The sequence below is a fragment of the Polypterus senegalus genome, chromosome 16, assembly GCF_016835505.1.
Source record: "Polypterus senegalus isolate Bchr_013 chromosome 16, ASM1683550v1, whole genome shotgun sequence".
In the NCBI taxonomy this organism is placed as follows: domain Eukaryota; kingdom Metazoa; phylum Chordata; class Cladistia; order Polypteriformes; family Polypteridae; genus Polypterus; species Polypterus senegalus.
Window position 1 is genome coordinate 86,449,682 of NC_053169.1, and position 24,071 is coordinate 86,473,752.

At 42.4% G+C, this 24,071-nt stretch overlaps 2 protein-coding genes across 3 annotated transcripts in view; both read left to right on the plus strand.

Moving 5' to 3' along the window:
- LOC120516564 (calmodulin-like) overlaps positions 1 to 24,071 on the plus strand; it is a 45,824-nt gene that overhangs the window by 15,279 nt on the left and 6,474 nt on the right. The window lies entirely within an intron of this gene.
- On the plus strand, positions 10,898 to 12,161 carry LOC120516562 (actin, cytoplasmic 2-like). 2 transcript variants are annotated; one of them, XM_039738323.1, is made up of 2 exons: positions 10,898 to 11,159; positions 11,283 to 12,161. In XM_039738323.1, exons 1-2 carry the CDS (start codon positions 10,968 to 10,970, stop codon positions 12,159 to 12,161), a joined length of 1,071 nt encoding a protein of 356 aa, XP_039594257.1. In that variant the 5' UTR covers positions 10,898 to 10,967. The 2 variants fall into 2 exon arrangements, with proteins under 2 accessions (XP_039594257.1, XP_039594256.1); XM_039738322.1 differs by having other exon boundaries at positions 11,019 to 12,161.

Below are 24,071 nucleotides of genomic sequence, written 5' to 3' on the forward strand. Positions count from 1 at the left end.
CGTAAAAGGAACACAGCATTTCAGAAAAAGAACATCATACCAACAGTAAAATATGGTGGTGGTAGTGTGATGGTCTGGGGTTGTTTTGCTGCTTCAGGACCTGGAAGGCTTGCTGTGATAGATGGAACCATGAATTCTACTGTCTACCAAAAATCCTGAAGGAGAATGTCCGCCATCTGTTCATCAACTCAAGCTGAAGCATGATCTTGGGTGCTGCAACAGGACAATGACCCAAAACACACCAGCAAATCCACCTCTGAATGGCTGAAGAAAAACAAAATGAAGACTTTGGAGTGGCCTAGTCAAAGTCCTGACCTGAATCCAATTGAGATGCTATGGCATGACCTTAAGAAGGCGGTTCATGCTAGAAAACCGTCAAATAAAGCTGAATTACAACAATTCTGCAAAGATGAGTGGGCCAAAATTCCTCCAGAGCGCTGTAAAAGACTCATTGCAAGTTATCGCAAACGCTTGATTGCAGTTGTTGCTGGTAAAGGTGGCCCAACCAGTGATTAGGTTCAGGGGGCAATTACTTTTTCACACAGGGCCATGTAGGTTTGGATTTTTTTTTCTCCCTAAATAATAAAAACCATCATTTAAAAACTGTATTTTGTGTTTACTTGTATTATATTTGACTAATGGTTAAATGTGTTTGATGATCGGAAACATTTTGTGTGTCAAACATGCAAAAGAATAAGAAATCAGGAAGGGGGCAAATAGTTTTTCACACCACTGTATGTCACTCACATTCATTAAAGATATTAGGGTTATACAGGGTGGTCCAGATCTAATTATGCAGAATTCATATCGTCTGGATGACTTTGATTTATGCAGGACGATTCCAGTTCGGCGCGAAGACGATTCTTCATGTCGTCAGTTCGCGCACTTCTCCATAGTCCGGGATTTTTCAGGCGATTTTCTATGTAATAAACTTAATTACGTTATACCGTAATGAAAATTGCATAATTAGATCTGGACCACCCTATATTGGCGACAAACAAAAAAGGCACGAGCCAACTCCACGCATCAGCCCAGTGTGTGAGGGAGAGCGCAGTCCGAGGTAAGGTGAGGCTCGTTGCTACTGCACCTCGCGTTTTCCCCAGTATTTGAACAGGAAATGAGCCAATTCAGCGATTTTGACTATAAAAATTATTGGAATCATACAGAAAACAAATATATAGCACAGACAAGTGGACAAATTTATTTTATGTTATTATTATTAGTTTGTTTTTTTTTTTTTTACTTTTCATGATGACAGGAGAGGCTCTGCCTCCCCTGACCAGACGTCCCTGGGTATGGGCGAGTATGCAAATACCCATTTCTTCTAACACAATCAATGATCAAAATATACATCCCCGGTGGTGCTCCATTATTGGTAAAACACTTGGAAGCGGGTTCTCAGTCTAGTTATGCCATTAACACTGTGCTGAATGGAATTTTCTGCCAGCCATTTACAGTGGCTATAAAACGTCTAAAAATCACATATTTTGTGTAATAAAAAAAGGAAACCAACAGAAACCCCTGTCAGAACTAATTTCATCTTATTGCAAAATTGCAACCTACTGTATACAAAGAAGGTGAAAGCAAAATCAAAAAATATCCACTTAAAAAAAGGAAAAACAAGACATCCCACACCCCCTGAACCAGCACCTTTTGATTTTATTACAGTACTCGGTCTTTTGGGTAAGAGTCTACCAGTTTAGCACATGTGGACTTGGCGATTTTTGCCCACTACTCCTTGGAAAAAAAAGGAAATGTCCTGATCTGTCAAATTACAGGGGCTTCTAATGCGCACTGCTCTCTTCAGGTTCCCATATATCGCGTCGCCTTTTCCAGGACGATATCGCTATGCGCCACCACGCATTTGGTAGCGTATTTGAGCCACAGAGAGCAGGTCAACCCTAAACCTTTGGAGGACTATTTCGGACAAAATTAAGTAGATGCGCAAATAAATAAAAGTATTGTGAAATTTGAGCATAAATAAATAAATATGTCACGAAATATGTTTTTCGTTGCTTATTTATTTATTTCATTTTGTCCGTAACATTCCTGCAAACCGTCATGAAATACGGCTTGAAATAAAACTGTCACTTTCACTCTTTAAAGTTGGGTCTAACACGCCCTCTAGTTACTGATTGGTGAATCGTTAGCACAAGAATTAATTAGACAAATGCTTACTACTGCCGATGAAATGGATTCTGCCGAAGATATTACGTATTTCTGAGAGAGAATTGAAGATTTATCGGAAGAAATTACAATGTTGGCGGCCCTTTTAGACTCCGATATAAATTAAACTATTTTTGAAATTATCGAACAGGTGGAACGGACTCTACTACAATCCAGTTCAGGTGATGCATTCTAGCCGAGTCAATAGAACACCTTCTGTTATGCGGTTTAAAAGTACGACAGATTGCATATCTATATGGTGTATCGGAGAAGACGATCACAAGGCGAATGAGCCAGTTTGATATACGGTAACGCTGCAACGGCTGTATTAGTTTAGGTACTTTGACATGGAATGCCCACAGCAGCGCCAACTAATATTTTGAACTGAACAACTTTGCCACTGATCAGAGCTGTAGAGTTGTTTGAAAAAGTAGCAGCGAATATGCTCCTGACTTTATACACGTAAAACAAGGGTCAAATACTCAGTTCAAAATATTAGTTGGCGCTGCTTTGGGCATTCCATGTCAAAGTACCTAAACTAATACAGCCGTTGCAGCTTACCGTATGTCAAACTGGCTCATTCGCCTTGTGACCGTCTTCTCCGATACACCATATAGATCTGCAATCTGTCGTACTTTTAAACCGCATAACAGAAGGTGCTCTATTGACTCAGCTGGAATGTCAAAGGATGGACTCCACAGCAGGGAACTGCGTCACCTGAACTGGAGTGTAGTAGAGTCCGTTCCACCTGTTCTTCGATAATTTCAAAAATAGTTTAATTTATATCGGAGTCTAAAAGGGCCGCCAACATTGTAATTTCTTCCGATAAATCTTCAGTTCTCTCTCTGAAATACGTAATATCTTCGGCAGAATCCATTTCATCGGCAGTAGTAAGCATTTTTCTAATTACTGTAATTCTTGTGCTATCGATTCACCAATCAGTAACTAGAGGGCGTGTTAGAGCCCACCCTCTCAACTTTGACGAGTGAAAGTGACAGTTTTATTTCAAGCCGTATTTCATGACGGTTTGCAGGAATGTTACGGACAAAATGAAATAAATAAATAAATAAATAAGCAACGAAAAACATATTTCGTGACACATTTATTTATTTATGCTCTCATTTCATGACAAATGTATTTATTAAGGCTTCATTTCATGATACATTTATTTATTTATGCTCACATTTCACAGTACTTTTATTTATTTGCGCATTTAATTATTTATTTATTTAATTTTGTCCGAAATTGTCCTCCATATATAAACCACCCTCGGATCCCTTCCGGCGATATCGATAGACTTAAAATATATACTTCATATAATATCAACAAAATGACAGAGAGAAGCGGACAAGGCGGAAATAAATGTATTAAAATCAGTCTTATAAACTACTCAAACATAAATGGCAGCAACGGCATCCGTAAACGCACACTCTACAACTATGTATAGAAAGCAAATAACACGAACAAAAAACCCTTCGACACAGGCCACCCACAAAGTCCAAGCAGTTCTGACACATCTGATAATGGTTGTCCTTTCTCCCTCTCTCTCTTCCCTCAAAAAAGTCTCCAAAACGCGCTATCCCAAATAAGCAAATCTCGCTTTTAGCTCACCCAAGTAATCCTTGTCCCGTCCGCTCCTATTCCACAGCGGGTCGGGCGGCGACGTCTTCGAGGAGGACACCTCCAGAAATGGGAATGAACTCTGATCCATGAGCGAGGCCATCTTCTCTCGGGCCTTTTTTCAACTGTACATTAGCGCCCTTTTTCCATGACAACCTCCCATCCGGAAGCTACGGCAACAGACCACACCCTGCAAAGGTCCTGCTTACGGCCGTCTGTCCAATGTGCCTGTGTTCTTTTTCAACCTCCACCTTATTATAGGTGTTTAGGCAGCAAAAAAAGGCGTTCACTGAAGGCGACAGTGTAACAAAAGACAAACCAGACAATAGATTATGTGGCGTGCTACAACCCCAAAAGTATTTTAATTGCATTAAGGTCTGGGCTGTGGCTGATCAATTCCAGAACATCGATCCTCCTCTGATTGAAGCCATTGCTGCCTTTATTTTGATGTATGCTTTGGGCCGTTGTCATGCTGAAAGCTGAGGTTCCTCTTCATCTTCAGCATCCTAGCAGATGCTTGAAGGTTTTATGCCAAAACAGAGTCATTCATGATTTCATCCACCTTGGCTAAAGCCCCAGTTCCAACTGAAGAAAAGCAGCCCCAAAGCATGATGGTGCCTCCAGTATGCTTCACTGTGGGTATGTGCTCTTTTGAGGATCAAACACACCTTTTGGAATAATGGCCAAATTGTTCAACCTTGGTCTCATCAGGCCATAATACATTTTTCAACAAGGGAATGAGAAAGGGGCAATTGAACCATTCTGGCCAGGGTGGTTTCCATCCATTATGGCCTCCTGACCAGGTAAGGTATCACATTTCACAGCAGTCAATATGCCAGTCCAACCGCTATGACCTGCACACCATTTACAATGCATACATATAGTCTACTAAATATAAACTGCTCAAAAAAATTAAAGGAACACTTTGAAAACACATCAGATCTCAATGGGAAAAAGAAATCCTCCTGGATATCTATACTGATATAGACTGGGTAATGTGTTAGGAACGAAAGGATGCCACATCGTTTGATGGAAATGAAAATGATCAACCTACAGAGCCCTGAATTCAAAGACGCCCCAAAAATCAGAGTGAAAAAATTATGTGGCAGGCTAGTCCATTTTGCCAAAATTGCAGCAGCAGCACTTTGTATGGCCCCTGTGTTCTTGTATACATGCCTGACAACATCGCTGCATGCTTCTAATGAGATGACAGATGGTGTTGTGGGGGATCTCCTCCCAGATCTGGACCAGGGCATCACTGAGCTCCTGGACAGTCTGAGGTGCAACCTGGTGGCATTGGATGGACCAAAACATAATGTCCCAGAGGTGTTCTATTGGATTTAGGTCAGGAAAGTGTGGTGGCCAGTCAATGGTATCAATTCCTTCATCCTCCAGGAACTGCCTGCATACTCTCACCACATGAGGCCAGGAATTGTCGTGCACCAGGAGCCACTGTACCAGCATAGGGTCTGACAATGGGTCCAAGGATTTCATCCTGATACCTAATGGCAGCCAAGGTGCCTTTGTCAAGCCTGTAGCGGTCTGTGTGACCCTCCATGGATATGCCTCCCCAGACAATCATTAACCCACCACCAAACTGCTCATGCTGAATGATGTTACAGGCAGCATAATGTTCTCCATGGCTTCTCCAGACCCTTTCACTTCTGTCACATGCTCAGGGTGAACCTGCTCTCATCTGTAAAAGCACAGGGCACCAGTGGTGCATCTGCCAATTCTGGTATTCTATGGCGAATGCCAATCGAGCTGCATGCTGCTGGGCAGTGAGCTCAGGGCCCATTAGAGGACATGGGGCCCTTGGGTCACCCTCATGAAGTCTTTCTGGTTGTTTGGTCAGAGACATTCACACCAGTGGCCTGCTGGAGGTCATTTTGTAGGGCTCTGGCAGTGCTCATCCTGTTCCTCCTTGCCCAAAGGAGCAGATACTGGTCCTGCTGATGGGTTATGGACCTTCTATGGCCCTCTCCAGCTCTCCTAGAGTAACTGCTTGTCTCCTAGAATCTCCTCCATGCCCTTGAGACTGTGCAGGGAGACACAGCAAACCTTCTGGCAATGACACGTATTGATGTGCCATCCTGGAGAAGTTGGACTACCTGTGCAACCTCTGTAGGGTCCAGGTATCGCCTCATGCTACCAGTAGTGACACTGACTGTAGCCAAATGCAAAACTAGTGAAGAAACAGTCAGAAAAGATGAGGAGGGAAAAATGTCAGTGGCCTCCACCTGTTAAACCATTCCTGTTTTGGGGGTCATCTCATTGTTGCCCCTCTAGTGCATCTGTTGTTAATTTCATTAACACCACAGCAGCTGAAACTGATTAACAACCCCTCTGCTACTTAACTGACCAGATTAATATCCCATAAGTTTCATTGACTTTATGCTATACTCTGATTAAAAAGTGTTCCTTTAATTCTCTTGAGCAGTATATTACAGATATGGCCCACCTAAGTTTTTCCTCAATAGATTGGTTTATAATTTGAGTGTCCTGCACTGTTTTTCCAAATACAAACCTTAAAAACGGTTTTCAACATGAAAATTCAAAACTGCGATAGGAAGTCAGTGATTTTCATTTCCTGGTTTGTTTTTTTTTTAAGCATTTGACTTCACCACTTTAAAATGCTGGTGGAATTGCTGACATTCATTAATTCTGCTGTCTCAAAATAAGTGATTTTCTCACAGAACAGTTTTTTAATATTTCTGTTTCTCCATTTGCCCCCAAAATCAGGTGGTACCCAGTAAAGCTTAGATCTTATTTTGTTACAACCATAAAATTTCATAACATAATTGGGTCTTGTTCTGTATGTTGAACCTTTGCCGACTTGGAAATGACTCAACGAGACCTACGTGACTTTGTGGTCATGCAAGCCTGTATTCAAAGTATTTCTTTAGAAACTCCAAATGAGTTGATTGGATTTGTATTGTTTTGTAGTATATTGATGTTCTATGCAAAATGTCAAAATACGTATATGGCACTGCGGTGGGTTGGCACCCTGCCCAGGATTGGTTCCTGCCTTGTGCCCTGTGTTGGCTGGGATTGGCTCCAGCAGACCCCCGTGACCCTGTATTTGGATTCAGCGGGTTGGAAAATGGATGGATGGATGGATATATGGCAACAAAGACCAAGTACTAGCATTTGATCTTATTCTTTTGACTCGACACTTTGATCTGAAATGAAGTGCACTACATACGTAAACCGTGAACAAGTGGAAGAACTTCTCCAAATAAAAGAGAGTCCAGAATAAATACAATTCAAACTACAGCATACAAAAACAACAAACTTGCATGACATTTACTGAATTCAAGCAACAGCATCAACAGAATTCAATTTTGAAACAAGTCATGAAAGCGAAGATGTATATTAATCAATAAAATAAAATGTCGCACCAAAGCAATGTGTTATGACTATAAATGACTGCAGAACTGCCTGTAATTACTTCCATATGTAAACCAACATTTTATATGGCAAAAACAGTTTTATGATTTAAAATAAATCACTTACAAAATATTCCAAAGATTGGCTGTCCTGGAGAAAACACTGAAAAATATTTCTTTTTAAAAATCTCCCAAGTCCAAAATATAGAAACAATATGAGGTGTGTACATGTTTGTTTACTGCACTTGATTTCACACTTGACTGGTATGGTTTCAAGTTCAGGTTATTTATGGCAAACCAAATTAACATGTAGAGATATCTCAAAATAAATTTCAGACATCTTAAAATGTAATTGACTTTAAGATATTTGAAACTCGCTTTGAGACCTTAAGATGTTTTTACATTTGAATGTATTTCGCAATACATTTTGACACATCTCAAATGCTTTTCAAGATATCTCAAAGACATTTTCATATCAAAAAAATAAATAAAAGTGCAAAATAAAGTGCCAAAAAAAATGTAAAGGAAATGTTGGAACACAAAAGTATCCATCAGAGTTCAAGCTTGATCACAAGCTTACACCATTTTCCGAAGGAGTTTATTTCGTAGTCCATGAACGAGCGAAGAGCACTGTCTTCCCCCAATATTCATTAGGACCTTCTGGATAACTTCAAATGTGTAACGAAGCTCCTTAGGGTAATCGATATTAAGTACAAACAGAAGACCCATCATCAGAGCAGTAGCGTTTAGGAAATCCTTGATATCGTGCAGTACGATCTGTTCTTCAAGGACAACTAATGAATCCTGAGTTCTAATTAGGACACTGGCTGGAATGAAAACCCGTAGCCACTGTGGCCCACCAGGACCGTGATTGAGGACCACTGAGATAAATGGATGAAATTAGGCATGTGGTTGCTACACCAAAATTGTAGATCTGTATTAACTTTTGGGTCAAATCCATCAGCCAGAAGTGGTACTTTACCTGAACACATACTCAACAATTTTTTTTGATTCATGCAGCTGCAGAGTCGGAATTATTCAACTTCACTTTTATAATAATTGTTCAATATATTATTAATATGAATTAATTTGTTGTTGATGGTTCTTTTATGCACATAATATCTTCTTATATAATACACTACCATGGCTGTTTGTTTGTCTGTCCAGGATTTTAAATCACCTGTAGCTCGCAAACCGTTTGAACAATTGACCTGAAATTTGGTACTCATATACTACGTGACGTCTACTACCCGCTTTCGTGGTGATGATTGACCTCCAAGGTTATTCCTCTTTTTATTTTTATTTTAATTAATTGTAGAATCAACTCCCGGCATCGGTCAGCAGGGCGGCTGTGCGTTCTCATTCCCGCCCACCTTTGCCGTCACTTCCCCTACCTCTTCATATCGTAAATCATTCTTGAGGCAGATTGAACAGTCAGTTGTTCATCCATCTATGTTGGAATATGCAAAGTCCAATTCAGAGTCATTGGGAGCTATAGTCCATCTCGATGAAATATAATGCAAGGTGCCAGTCCATCATCGTGTAGGGTACTTTCACCTTCACATCCATGATCATTAAAAACTAACTCTAATTAATACATGCGATCAACTTAACCAGTATATGTAGGAGGAAATATAAATACTGTACATGTAAAAAAAACCTATAAATGTTTAAATTCTATGCCAAACTGACTGGCTTCCAAAGTTAAATATTGCCAAATTGAATGAACTCTGATTATATTGCATAATAAACAATATTTCTCTTCACTTTTACTAAAAATCTTACATTTACATTAAAGGATAGTCCATCCCTCCATTATCCAACCTGCTATATCCCAACACAGGGTCATGGGGGTCGGCTGGAGCCAATCCCAGCCAACACAGGGCACAAGGCAGGAAACAAACCCCGGGCAGGGTGCCAGCCCACCGCAGGGCACACACACACACTAGGGACAATTTAGAATCGCCAATACACCTAACCTGCATGTCTTTGGACTGTGGGAGGAAACCTACGCAGACACGGAGAGGACATGCAAACTCCACGCAGGGAGGACCCAGGAAGCAAACCCGGGTTTCCTAACTGTGAGGCAGCAGCGCTGCCCACTGCGCCACCGTGCCGCCCCCATTAAAGGATAGTCCACCCCAAAAATGATATTTGTTCTTATACAGTATATTACCCCACTTAGTTTGTAGTGATGGCTGAGAAAAAGAATGAGAGAAAAAATATCCATGAAGGGCAGCACGGTGGCACAGTGGTATCGCTGCTGCCTCGCGGTAAGGATACCCAAGTTCGCTTCCCGGGTCCTCCCTGCGTGGAGTTTGCATGTTCTCCCCGTGTCTGCGTGGGTTTCCTCCCACAGTCCAAAGACATGCAGGTTAGGTGCATTGGCGATTCTAAATTGGCCCGAGTGTGTGCTTGGTGTGTGCTTGGTGTGTTTGTGTGTGTCCTGCAGTGGGTTGGCACCCTGCCCAGGATTGGTTCCTGCCTTGTGCCCTGTGTTGGCTGGGATTGGCTCCAGCAGACCCCCGTGACCCTGTATTCGGATTCAGCGGGTTAGAAAATGGATGGATGGATATCCATGAAAAAGAAAAAAAAAATTCTCATGAAAGTCATGTCACATGATCCATGTCTGCTGTCCAGTCCTATGCTCAAAACATGCAAAAAGCTTCATTTTTTGCTGAAATATTATTAATAGGTTACTTAAGAAAAAAATCGGCCTACATCATAAATAGGAAAATGCATACTCATAATACCATTTCCTTTCAATTGAAGCTCTGCCTCTCCCCCTTATTATTCATTGATCAAGAGTCCTGTCATCAATTCAGAAGCAAAGCATTATGGGAATGTATTTTCCTGTTTATAAAGTACATTGATTTTTCCTGAAATAACTATTAATGATATTTTAGCACAAAAAGAATGCCTTTTGCACAGTTTGAGCATACAACTGGGTAACGAACATGCGGATTATGTAAAGTGAGATTTTTTTCCCCCATTGTTTTGCATTGCTCTGCACTGGTCACCTTTGGGTTCTATTAATCATAAACATTTTTTTCTCTTGTTCTGCATGAAAACACGAGATTACATTTTTTTGTTGCCCATCACTACAAAATACATGGGAGTAAGTAACATATTAAAAAATCATTCTTGAGGCAGATTGAACACCTAAGTGCCAGCTTAAGTGAAAAATGAAGGAAAACGTACTAAGTAATTGCAACACAAACACTGACTTAATCAGTTTTAACGCAAAAAGAAGAGAAGAAGCAGGCCGTTAGGGTAGAGCAAAGAAGAGCTGCTCAGGAAGCAGCAAGCACATCAACCTCTGAACAAACAAATGGTAAACGTACAGAGAAAGAGGATGAAAACTGTGAATGCTCAAGTCAAGTGTATTCGTGCCGCTACTGGTAAAAATATAATCACTGTCTTGCGGTTTACTCCTCATACTGTATATCCATCCCCATATCTGAGTATACAAGAAAGTCTAGAGGGGACGGCTCCTGGTTTTTCTATAGGAATCCTATAGTATTTTGGTACAATATATGGAACTGTGCATCGAACGGGTCGATCTGAAGTAATTAAAAATACAAAATATGGATCATAAACATTGGGTCTTTTGAGTTGCTAAAGCTCAGTGGGCCAATTGTATTCTGTTTAAATGGCTGCCATACCACCAGCCTCCACATTTCTTCACTTTTTGAAAGTGGGTGGAACTTATCACAGGAAGTGCTACGTGTTTTCTCGTGAGATTTTGTAACTGTCACTAGATGATTATAAATAAACACTTCATTTCTGTCCATGAGTCATACATTAGTCGTGTGTCAACTGATTGTCACATTCGAGGCTGAACATCTGCTGCCAGTTATGGAAGTTGAAATTGCTGCATTGGTTGTTGACAATGGTTCAGGCATGTGCAAAGCGGGATTCGCTGGAGATGATGCTCCCAGAGCTGTCTTCCCATCCATTGTTGGTCGCCCAAGGCACCAGGGTGTGATGGTTGGTATGGGACAAAAAGACAGCTATGTTGGTGATGAGGCACAGAGCAAAAGAGGAATCCTGACTCTGAAGTACCCAATTGAGCATGGCATTGTTACAAACTGGGATGACATGGAGAAAATCTGGCATCATACCTTCTACAATGAGCTACGTGTAGCACCTGAAGAGCACCCTGTCCTACTTACTGAGGCTCCTCTGAACCCCAAAGCCAACAGAGAAAAAATGACACAGATAATGTTTGAGACCTTCAACACTCCTGCCATGTATGTGGCCATCCAGGCTGTGCTGTCCCTGTATGCCTCTGGGCGCACCACTGGCATTGTGATGGACTCTGGTGATGGTGTCACCCACACCGTGCCTATCTATGAAGGTTATGCCTTGCCCCATGCCATTCTTCGTCTGGACTTAGCTGGTCGTGACCTGACTGATTTTCTCATAAAGCTCCTGACTGAAAGAGGCTTCAGCTTCACCACCACAGCAGAAAGAGAAATTGTCCGAGACATCAAGGAGAAGCTCTGTTATGTTGCCCTAGACTTTGAGCAGGAGATGGCCACTGCTGCTTCTTCCTCCTCTCTTGAGAAGACCTATGAGCTGCCTGATGGTCAAGTCATCACCATTGGAAATCAGAGGTTCAGATGCCCTGAAGCTGTCTTCCAGCCAGCCTTCTTGGGAATGGAAACTTGTGGTATCCATGAGACCACCTTCAACTCCATTATGAAGTGTGATGTGGACATCCGTAAGGATCTTTATGCCAACACAGTGCTGTCTGGTGGCACCACAATGTATCCTGGCATTGCAGATAGAATGCAGAAAGAGATCACTGCGCTGGCACCTAGCTCAATGAAAATCAAGATCATTGCCCCACCTGAGCGCAAATACTCAGTGTGGATTGGAGGCTCCATCCTGGCCTCTCTGTCCACCTTCCAGCAGATGTGGATCAGCAAACAAGAGTATGATGAGTCAGGCCCTGGTATAGTCCACCGCAAATGCTTCTGAAAAAAGTCTTGTAATGTCAACGCAGACTGCCAAAAAAGACCACATCCATTCCTCATGCCTTTTTTTAACAATGCTGCACAATAGTGGAAGAGAAACTGTAAGTTAAAAGGATTTATCAGCTGGACCAAAAAAATACTTGGCTCAGAGTACACGCTAAAATATTTAGTCTTATGTACTGAGAAAGTTCAGCTTTTTTTGTTTAATTTTGTTAGAGTTGCTTATATTTATTCATTATTTTTCAAGAGCAATACATGACTCATCATTCCTGTGATTCATCACTCCCACAACACACAGCATGAAATTAAAAATGTACCACTCCGTATTTGACATTTGGCATTTATAGTCTAGATATGTGCTGCCCTGTTGTTTATGAGAAGCTCACTTTTATTTTCCTATTCAGCAATGTGTCAAATAAAAATATTTCATGCTTTTATTCTCATTAATGTTATTTAGTGTAAAGCACAATGGAATGTTGGGGTAGTAGATATCGCGAAGCACTCATTGATTTTAGTCACATTAAACTGATGCAGTGCATGGTGCCACATTAGTTAGCACTTCAGTGCACGGTGCCATATTAGTTAGCACTGCAGCCTACCAGCTGTAAATCCTGTCACAGACGCTGCCTACTTGGAGTCTGCATGTTCCTCTTGTGTCAGCATGGTATGGGATACCAGTGCTATACATGAAGACATACACCTTAGGTGAATTACCGACTCTAAATTAGGAGTAAATGTGGGTGTTTGCCTGAGCGTCCTCTGAGTTGGGAAGAGGTCCTGGCTTGCCTTGACTTTCTAACTGAGTAACAGTCTGGAAAATGAATGATGAGTGGATGAGTAGCTGGGCGCATAACAGTTTCATCCTTGGCCAACAACTGATTTGCATTGATGGTTATACTGAGTGACCATTGTGTATTTGAGGATGACATGGTGACACAATTATCAGTGCTGATGCAGGATCCTGGGAGCATTCTAGTCAATATCTGTGTGATGTCAGAATGTTCCCTCCACATTTGTCAGTTGTTCATCCATCTATGTTGGAATATGCAAAGTCCAATTCAGAGTCATTGGGAGCTATAGTCCATCTCGATGAAATATAATGCAAGGTGCCAGTCCATCATCGTGTAGGGTACTTTCACCTTCACATCCATGATCATTAAAAACTAACTCTAATTAATAAATGCGATCAACTTAAGCAGCATATGTAGGAGGAAATATAGAATACTGTACATGCAAAAAAAAACTAAAAATGTTTAAATTCTATACCGAAACTGACTGGCTTCCAAAGTTAAATATTGCCAAATTGAATGAACTCTGATTATATTGCATAATAAACAATATTTCTCTTCACCTTTACTAAAAATCTTACATTTACATTAAAGGATAGTCCATCCTTCCATTATCCAACCTGCTATATCCCAACACAGGGTCATGGGGGCCGGCTGGAGCCAATCCCAGCCAACACAGGGCACAAGGCAGGAAACAAACCCCAGGCAGGGTGCCAGCCCCACCGCATGGTGGGCACACACACACACTAGGGACAATTTAGAATCGCCAATGCACCTAACCTGCATGTCTTTGGACTGTGGGAGGAAACCTACGCAGACACGGAGAGAACATGCAAACTCCACGCAGGGAGGACCCTGGAAGCAAACCCGGGTTTCCTAACTGTGAGGCAGCAGCGCTGCCCACTGCGCCACCGTGCCGCCTCCATTAAAGGATAGTCCATCCATCCATTTTCTAACCCGCTGAATCCGAATACAGGGTCACGGGGGTCTGCTGGAGCCAATCCCAGCCAACACAGGGCACAAGGCAGGAACCAATCCAGGGCAGGGTGCCAACCTACCGCAGGACACACACAAACACACCCACACACCAAGCACACACTAGGGCCAATTTAGAAACGCCAATCCACCTAACCTGCATGTCTTTGGACTGTGGGAGGAAACCAGAGCGCCCGGAGGAAACCCACGCAGACACGGGGAGAACATGCAAACTCCACGCAGGGAGGATTAAAGGATAGTCCACCCCAAAAATGATATTTGTTCTTATACAGTATATTACCCCACTTAGTTTGTAGTGATGGCTGAGAAAAAGAATGAGAGAAAAAATATCCATGAAAAAGAAAAAAAAATTCTCATGAAAGTCACGTCACATGATCCATGTCTGCTGTCCAGTCCTATGCTCAAAACATGCAAAAAGCTTCATTTTTTGCTGAAATATTAATAGGTTACTTAAGAAAAAAATCGGCCTACATCATAAATAGGAAAATGCATACTCATAACACCATTTCCTTTCAATTGAAGCTCTGCCTCTCCCCCTTATTATTCATTGATCAAGAGTCCTGTCATCAATTCAGAAGCAAAGCATTATGGGAATGTATTTTCCTGTTTATGAAGTACATTGATTTTTCCTGAAATAACTATTAATGATATTTTAGCACAAAAAGAATACCTTTTGCACAGTTTGAGCATACAACTGGGTAACGAACATGCGGATTATGTAAAGTGAGATTTTTTTCCCCCATTGTTTTGCATTGCTCTGCACTGGTCACCTTTGGGTTCTATCAATCATAAACATTTTTTTCTCTTGTTCTTCATGAAAACACGAGATTACATTTTTTTGTTGCCCATCACTACGAAATACATGGTAGTAAGTAACATATTAAAAAATATAACATTTTGAACGGAGAGTGTCCTTTAAAGTGTATGGTTGATCCATGCATTGTCAGAAACCACACGTTCCAGGTCTGAATTATGGGGATCCAAAGCATCAGGCACAAGGCAGGAACCAATCTTGGAAAGGTTAACTGTGCATAACGAGCCCCGGCCGGGACGCCCAGGAGGATGAGAGGAGGGCTTGTGCCTCCTCCAGACCGCGAGGGGGCGTCTGTCCTGGTTATGTTGGGGGCCTCGGGTAAAGGGCTTGGAAGCCCAGCCCTGTAGGGGCCCGTGGCCACCGGCAGGCGGCGTCCCAGTGCCTTATTATCCCGGGAGCCCGGCACTTCCGCCACACCAGGAAGTGCCGGGGGGGAAACGACAGGGGACACCCAGACGGCTTCCAGGTGCGCAGCTGGCACTTCCGCCACACGGGGGTGTGTCCGCGGGACATTGCCGGGAAGCAGCTGGAGCCCATCCGGGTTCCTATTAAAGGGGCCGCCTCCCTCCAGTCATTAGTGGAAGTCGGGTGGAAGAGGACGGAGCTGGAGTGAGGACTGGAGGCGGCCAGGAGGAAAAGAGGCACAGGACTGTGTGGCCTGGTCATTGGGGGAATCGGTGCTGGAGGCACTGGGGTTTGTGCACGTTCAATTTGTAAATAGCATTGTAAATAAACAGTGTGTGGTGGAGCCAACGATGTCCGTCTGTCTGTGTCCGGGTCCAAGTTTACACCACATATACCTGCACTCACTGATAACATAGCTAATTTAGAATATATTCTATTCATCAATTTTTCCAACCCAATTATCACACAAACCCAATTACTAAGCCCAGTTTAGCAATGCCAATTCACCTAGCCTGCAGCACTCTATCTTATATATAAACGTCTACGCATGGAAGTGTGTGTGTGTGTATCTGTCCGGCCCCGAAGTGAGAGGTGGAGTCGGGGTAAGGGCTCAGCCTCTGAGGAGATACGCAAGCAAGGCAAGCACGTCGGCAAAACGAAACCTCAGAAGAAAGACAAAGTCGCTTAGCTGCTTATACAGAAGCGAGGTAAACAGATTGGCAAAATGGTATCCCTTTTACTTTTCCTCCCACCGGTAATACACAAGTGAGGTGAGCACGTTGGCAAAACATAACCTCTGAAGAAAGGCAAAGTCGCTTAGCTGCTAATACACAAGCGATACGAGTACATCAGCAAAACGAATCCTCCTAGGAGAGAGACGCCCAGAGTAGTTCCTTTCAACTACCTGACATCTCTATGTTTCAATTTCTTTCTGACAATTTCAATAGTTTCTATGACCCCGAGGCTTTTTACAGCACGGGCTTACACAGCTAGTATAGTATAATATTATACCTGAAGGGGCCATAATCCACATCCCCACACAAGTACAACCATCTTTTTGCATTCTCTGTTAAATACGGGGTTTTCTCCTCTCATTAATAGTAACAGAAGTATATTTAATGCTTGTATACATCCAGAGCCTTGCAAAGGACTGGCAGCCCATACAGGGCAGGTTCCTGTCTGATGCACAATGCTGCCAGGTGAGGCAACAGCCCTCTACAGATTTGGAATAAGCGGCTTCAACAATTGAATATATTACTGTATATTGTGGCGTACGGCCGGGGTCCATAACCGGCTGGGACGCCCCTTCGTTACAGTATATGTTCATGGGGAGCAGCCATGGACTGGGCAATACCTCCCCCTGGACGCTAGATGGCCACCCCCCTGGGTTGGAGCGGTGCCTCGGTTTACGGCAGTGCTCCATGGGAATTGGAGTTGGGTGCAGCCCTGTTGGGTCCCACAGGCACTGCCAGGGGTTGCTGCAGCTGGGACTCCTGAGCCAGTATGGGCAGCGTATTCGCCACACCCGGAAGTGCAGCCGGAACTCGATGATCAACCACCTGGAACACTTCCGGGTGGACTCTAAAAGGGCCCAGCTACCACCACTCAAGGAGCCAGAATCGGGAGGAGGAGGACAAGGTTGCCTGGGAGGAGTGGTGGAGGAAGAAGAAAAAGAGTGTGTTACTTTGTGTTACTTTGTGTGGAACTGTGTACTGCCTGTGGGAGACGGGGAAGATGTGCGCCCACAGGGGAAGAAAATAGTTTGTTTTACGAGCGCCTCCGTGTCCAGTCTGTATCGGGTCGGGCGCCTATATAGCACCATATCACAATATATACTCTCAGTGGGGACTTTATGAGGTATCTATGCTTGTTAATGCAAATAGTCTGTTCTTCAAAATAGATAATCAATAGGCTGCAACGCATTATGCAATCCTTCAAGATGTGGTCAAGAGGTTTGGTCATCATTTAAACATACATCCATCCATTATCCAACCCGTTATATCCTAACACAGGGTCACAGGGGTCTGCTGGAGCCAATCCCAGGACACAAGGCAGGAACAAATTCCAGGCAGGGCACCAGTCCACACACACCAGGGACAATTTAGGATCGCCAGTGCACCTAACCTTCATGTCTTTGGACAGTGGGAGGAAACCCACACATGAAGAGAAGATGCAAACTCCACACAGGGAGGACCTGGGAAGTGAACCCAGGTCTCCTTACTGCAAGGCAGCAGTGCTACTACTGCACCACCGTGCCACATTTAAACAAACATTACATTCTAAATGATCTAAATGACATTTGAGTTTAGTACCAGCGGTCCCAGTACCCAGGAAGCAGCTGCCCTCATCGAATTTTCCTTCACTACAGTTTTTAAAATTTACAGAAAACATTGAGAAAAGCATTTTCAGTGAGCAGTATGTGGACAAAAACATCAGAGGAGAATGGTTAGTCTCATTCAAACTAACAGGAAGGAGAAAAATACTCAGATAAAGGTTCTTTATGACAGAAGACCATCTCCGAACACACAAGACTTCAGATCACACTGGTTATCATTACTGTCAGCTAAGAACAGAAAGATGAGGCTACAGTGGACATGTGATTAGGAAACTCAAATAACTGGAGATTGAAGAAATGTCACCTGGTTTGATGAATCTCAGTATTTGGTCTGTGACGCAGATGGTAGGATCAGGATTTGACGTCAATGGGGATGAATCATCTTGTCTGGTATCAACAGTGCAGGCTGGTGTTGATATAACAGAGTGAGAAATGCTTTCTTGCCTTTTAATGCCAGCTGAGGATTATTTCAGTGCTGCAGAACTGCTGCCAATCATGGACATCCTTTTATGACCAGAGTCTACACTTTTTCAAAAGAATATTGCCAGAAGAAGAATGTGCAATTTCACAGATTACTCATAACCTCAAAGTGGTTTCACAAACACAAAATGGGCTTCATTTCACTGCACAGCACAACAGAGAACCTTTGGGAGGAGATAGATTTTTGCAGCATAAATATGTGCCCCAAAAAGCAAGAAAAAACCCTAAGGAATGCTTCCAATACCTTTGGGATTTTAGAGGAAGCCCAGAGTGCATTTACCACTGTGATGATTCAAATTTGTATCCACAAACCAAATTCACTCTTGAGCTACAGAGGACTGAATCCTGAAAAACAAGGCTATTAAAATGAAGGGAAAAGAGTTAATTAGCAGTGAAAACTGCTCGCTAATTAGGAAAAGGGTTAGAATGAAAACCTGCAGCCACTGCGACCCACCAGGACTGGAGTTGGACACCCCTGGATTAGATCAACTTTGTTAATCCCAAAAAAAACAATTTTAACTGTTTTATTTACTTCACTCTTATCTCCATGTGAATGCTTGTAATCATGCATACTTGTCAGATGTATTTGATACAACCACAGTGTCAATGCACCAAAGACTGCACAGTGGTTGTTGTAATGCCAGTGGTAAGAAGAAGCTTAAAATATTACTTACAATGATGTAAAGAGGGGTGACACGGTGGCGCAGTGAGTAGCGCTGCTGCCTCACAGTTAGGAGACTTCCTGGGTCCCTGCGTGGAGCTTGAATGTTCTCCCCGTGTCTATGTGTGGGTTTCCCCCCGGTTGCTCAGGTTTCCGTCCAAAGACATGCAGGTGCATTGGCGATCCTAAATTGTACTTGGTGTGTGCTGGCACCCAACCCTAACCCTTGTGCCCTGTGTTGCAGGGTCCCGTGACCCTGTAGTTAGGATATAGCATAATGGATGGGTTGAATTCATCTGACCCTCGCCTTTAACAAGGGCCCCAGTCCCTGAACTAGCCACACAGCCCCTGTGTTCTTCTTCCGCCATGCAAAGCGCTTTTTGTTATGACCAAATAACTCAATTTTTGTCTCATGTAAAGATTGCACATATAAGATACTAGCAAAATACCCGCGCTTCGCAGCGGAGAAGTAGTGTGTTAAAGAAGTTATGAAAAAAAAAAGGAAACATTTTAAAAATAACATGATTGTCAATGTAATTGACGTAGGCTTATTTTACTATTGAGAGTGAATTTGATGATTGTAAAGAGTTTAATTTATGATTGTAAATGCTGTGTATGAGAAATGCACATTTTTAGGATGTAAGGATCTCTTTGTAAAGGACGTTTGCAGTTCTGCCCTCGGGCTGTAAAATGACCAAGCTGTCTGCTGAGCTTAGTCTCGAGCATGCAACGTACAGTTGGCCATGTGAGAAGCAATCTTGTGTCAAGTCAATGCCGACCTTTTTTAGAGTCTGGCCCTGTGACTTATTTATTGTCATAGCACAGCAGACCCTTACTGGAAATTGGAGGCATTTGAATTGAAATGGGAGGTCAGAGGGTATGGCTGAGGAAAGTAAGAAAGTGAGTGAGGAGGCACATGTGCGCGGCATGTCGTTAATGTATATAGGCAGGGAGCCAACCACTATGGCAAGCCGTTTTAACATTTAATCTGTTTAATTTGATAAGTGCTTTCAAAACTTTGATATCATTAGTTTTAAATTTGATATCAGCACTTTGAAATTCGATATCAGACTTATTAAATTTGATATCACGCTTATAAAATTCGATATCAAGCTTTTGAAATTTGATATCAACATTTTAAAAATTGATATTGTGCTTTTGAAAATTGATATGACAGCTGAAATGCAAATATATATGCATTTTAAACTCTCACACCATATTTTCTCATTTTGATATCATGTTTATAACATTTAATATCGTGCTTTTGAAATTTGATATCACGCTTTTGAAATTTGATATTGAGTTTTTAAAATTTGATATCACGCTTTTGAAATTTGATATCATGCTTTTGATATCAAATTTCAAGAGCTTGATATCAAATTTCAAAAGCTCGATATCAAATTTCAGAAGCTTGATATCAAATTTCATAAAAAGACAAATGGATTAAATGTTAAAGTGACCTGCCATACTATGAAAGCATTTAAGCTTTCTTCAAAAGTGTGATATCAAATTTCAAAAGCTCGATATCAAATTTAAAGCAACAATATCAGCATATCATGTAAAACAGATTGAATGTTAAAACGGCCTGCCATAAACCACGTGGTAGGTGCGCGGACAGTGGTCGTGCGGAGTAAGGAAGGTGGCCCTAGTGCATCTCTGCCGTGAAATAAATCATCTGTTAACGGAAATAGGAATGAAACGCCAAAAGGAGAGGTCAAATCCAAAAGTTTCTTACGGCATAATGGTGAGAACCACCAAAAAGAAGATGTTATTTTTGAAAGTTTGTTACGGGTCATGGTGCAAAATAAAACATACTTAACGTTGGTAAGTACAATGTAAAGGATAAGCATGGGAAATTTGGGCTTCCTACATATATTGGAAGTTGTAGAAATAGTGAGGAGGGGTTTCCCCTATCTACAGTATATATACAGTTTAGGGGGTACACACGTCTCCCCCCCTTGGGTGTTGCAATAGGACATGAAACATACCTAACTTTTGTAAGTACACTGCAAGGAATGAGCACGCAAAATTTCAGCTTCCCACCTATAAGGACAGTGGGAGAATTAGTGATGAGTCAGTGAGGGCTTTGCCTTTTATGTGTATAGATGTATGCGATAATAAGCCGTTGAAAACTATATTTAACTCTTTAAGGGCTAATGTCGACTTTTGTCAAAATTCAGGAGTAGAGGACGGTAATTGGCTGTAAACTACAGTAAAAGTCGTCCTTATGTTTTAGTTCAACTCTCTTTGCTAGAAGGAAAGTTACATAGCTTTGTTGATTTAACCTCGATTCCCTACATGTGCATGAGTAGCAAAGAACAAACAACCTCTAAAATGGCACTGACATCTGGCGAGAGACCAAAGCGAACGTGCAAAGCAGAATACTCCGTGGACGTGTAGCGTAATTTTGTTGAATCGGACTTTGACTTGTCCGACTCTTGATCTGGAGATCAAAAACGAAAGTGAGGTACCAGCATCATCTGATCAGTCCCCAGGTGTTCACGGTGCCGAACACTTTAATGTAGCTGATGTGCCCACAGCACTTATGATGACAAGAGGTACAAACCAGATTGTGTCACACTGTGACCGTCACCGCCACCTACCTGCTGTGTGTAGACAGCCAGGCCTCAGGGCCACCTTGAATTCCTGCTGACCATTGAGGTGCCCCCAATGCAGCCACTGCCGCCAGAGATGCCGAATATGTGCTAATAGCACCCACAGCACATAGCAACAGACGTTTTATGTTGACTTAAGCGTGAAATCATTGCTCTGTGTGCTTTTCAGAAAACTGTTTTTTTGGAAAAAATATTCAGCCCTCAAAGAGTTAAATAAAATATAATGTAAGATTCACTAATAAATAGAGGAAATGTCTGGCAAAGGACAAAGGAGTTCTCAAGGTAAAGCAATTTTTAATCCTTCACAACATAGCACTTGTCCCTTTTGGAGGGGAGGGTGTAGGGTAAAGGGGCAACTGCCCCAATCCAAAAGTTCCAGAAGGAATGCTAGAGAAAAGCTGCAATGGCAAAAATGATTTGATAAGTCCACACCGGCTGTATTTGAGTCTTTATGTTGGGCTACAGACAAAAATGACTCAAATCGGATTTATTTATTGGATTTATTCACTTATTTGGCTAATGCCTTTATTCAAATTTACTTACAAAATTTTGAGATACAATTGGTTACATTTTTTTTTGTTTTTCCAGTTTCCAGCGAGAGACAAACTATGGAGAACTTTTTTAGCATGCCAGGAGAGAATTATCAAAGAGTGTAGTCAATCAAGTCACAGATGGTGCTAAACAATAAAGGATGATATATTTTTTCGTCAGGCTGGTGAAAAGTAAGCACTTGTCACACAAAAGTACATTTTTAGAAAGACAGTGGCTATTAAGCTAAAAGAAAGAAGGAAACAGTCGGATGACTATCTAGGTAAATAAAAAGGGAAAATAAGTGTTCTGCTGAGGACACGAGGAGAACAGTTAGAGAGACAAAGAAGATACATGGGCTGACAAACAGAGTGTTAGTGGGTCGAAGATACAGGAAACTTGAAGATGTAGGTGCCGCTCTGGGAATTATTAGGGAGTGTGGCGTTTTCTGAGGATCCATAGTTATAAGGAGCTACACATGGTGACATGAGAGATGACTAAACCAAGCTGGAGCAAGTTGTATAAGTGAGATGTTATTGCAAGGACTGTCGATTATTTTCTTTCATATTTTGTTATTTGGCTTGAGGTAAAACCTCAAGGCAAGGGACCAATTCTATTTCTATTTTTTTTTTGACCATCATACTCACAAGCTACGAGTGAGGCCCCCAACAGTAAATGTGGAACCAGGACTGAAACTTATAATAATTGTGGGTGAGCTCACTGGTGGTATATGCATCATCCCAGTCCCAAAGGTATCACATCCTAGTGAGCTGAACGACTTCCGGCCTGTCGCTCTGATGTCACATGTGATGAAGACCATGGCGCACCTGCTGCTTAACCCCCTGAGGCTACAGGTCCGCCACGCCCTCAACCCTCGGCAGTTCACATACCAGGAGAAGGTGGGAGCGGAGGATGCCATCATCTATATGCTACACCGATCCCTCTCCCACCTGGACAGAGGCAGTGGTGCTGTAAGAATTATGTTTCTGGACTTCTCTAGCATCTTCAACACCATCCAACCTCTGCTCCTCAGGGACAAGCTGACAGAGATGGGAGTAGATTCATACCTGGTGGCATGGATTGTGGACTATCTTACAGACAGACCTCAGTATGTGCGTCTCGGGAACTGCAGGTCTGACGTTGTGGTCAGCAACACAGGAGCACCGCAGGGGACTGTATTTTCTCCGGTCCTGTTCAGCCAACATACATCGGACTTCCAATACAACTCGGAGTCCTGCCACGTGCAAAAGTTCACTGACAACACTGCTAATGTGGGCTGCATCAGGAGCGGTAGGAGGAGGAGTATAGGAACCTAATCAAGGACCTTGTTAAATGGTGCAACTCAAACCACCTACACCTGAACACCAGCAAGACCAAGGAACTGGTAGTGGATTTTAGGAGGACCAGGCCCCTCATGGACCCTGTGATTATCAGAGGTGACTGTGCAGAGGGTGCAGACATATAAATACCTGGGAGTGCAGCTGGATGATAAATTGGACTGGACTGCCAATACTGATGCTCTTTGTAAGAGAGGACAGAGCCGACTATACGTCCTTAGAAGGCTGGCGTCCTTCAACATCTGCAATAAGATGCTGCAGATGTTCTATCAGATGGTTGTGGCGAGTGCCCTCTTCTATGCGGTGGTGTGCTGGGGAGGCAGCATAAAGAAGAGGGACGCCTCACGCCTGGACAAACTGGTGAGGAAGGCAGGCTCTATTGTAGGCACGGAGCTGGACAGTCTGACATCTGTGGCAGAGCGACGGGCACTGAGCAGGCTCCTGTCAATCATGGAGAATCCACTGAACAGGATCATCTCCAGACAGAGGAGCAGCTTCAGCGACAGACTGCTATCACCATCCTGCTCCACTGACAGACTGAGGATATCATTTCTCCCCAACACTATGCGACTCTTCAATTCCACAAGGGGGGTAAACGTTAACATTATACAAAGTTATTGTCTGTCTGTTATACCTTCATTGTTATCACTTTTTAATTTAATATTGTTCTTTATCAATATGCTGCTGGTGGAGTATGTGAATTTCACCTTGGGATTAATAAAGTATCTATCTATCTATCTATCTATCTATCTATCTATCTATCTATCTATCTATCTATCTATCTATCTATCTATCTATCTATCTACGAGTGAGTCATTGTATACATTTTATTGTATTGCCCATAGGTTGTATTACATAATGTATATAATTGTAGTCTTGTAACATTTGTATATTTAATGCACTTATTTTGAGCATTTAAGTAAAGATAAAAGTTTCCTGTTCTTAAACTTTGGGT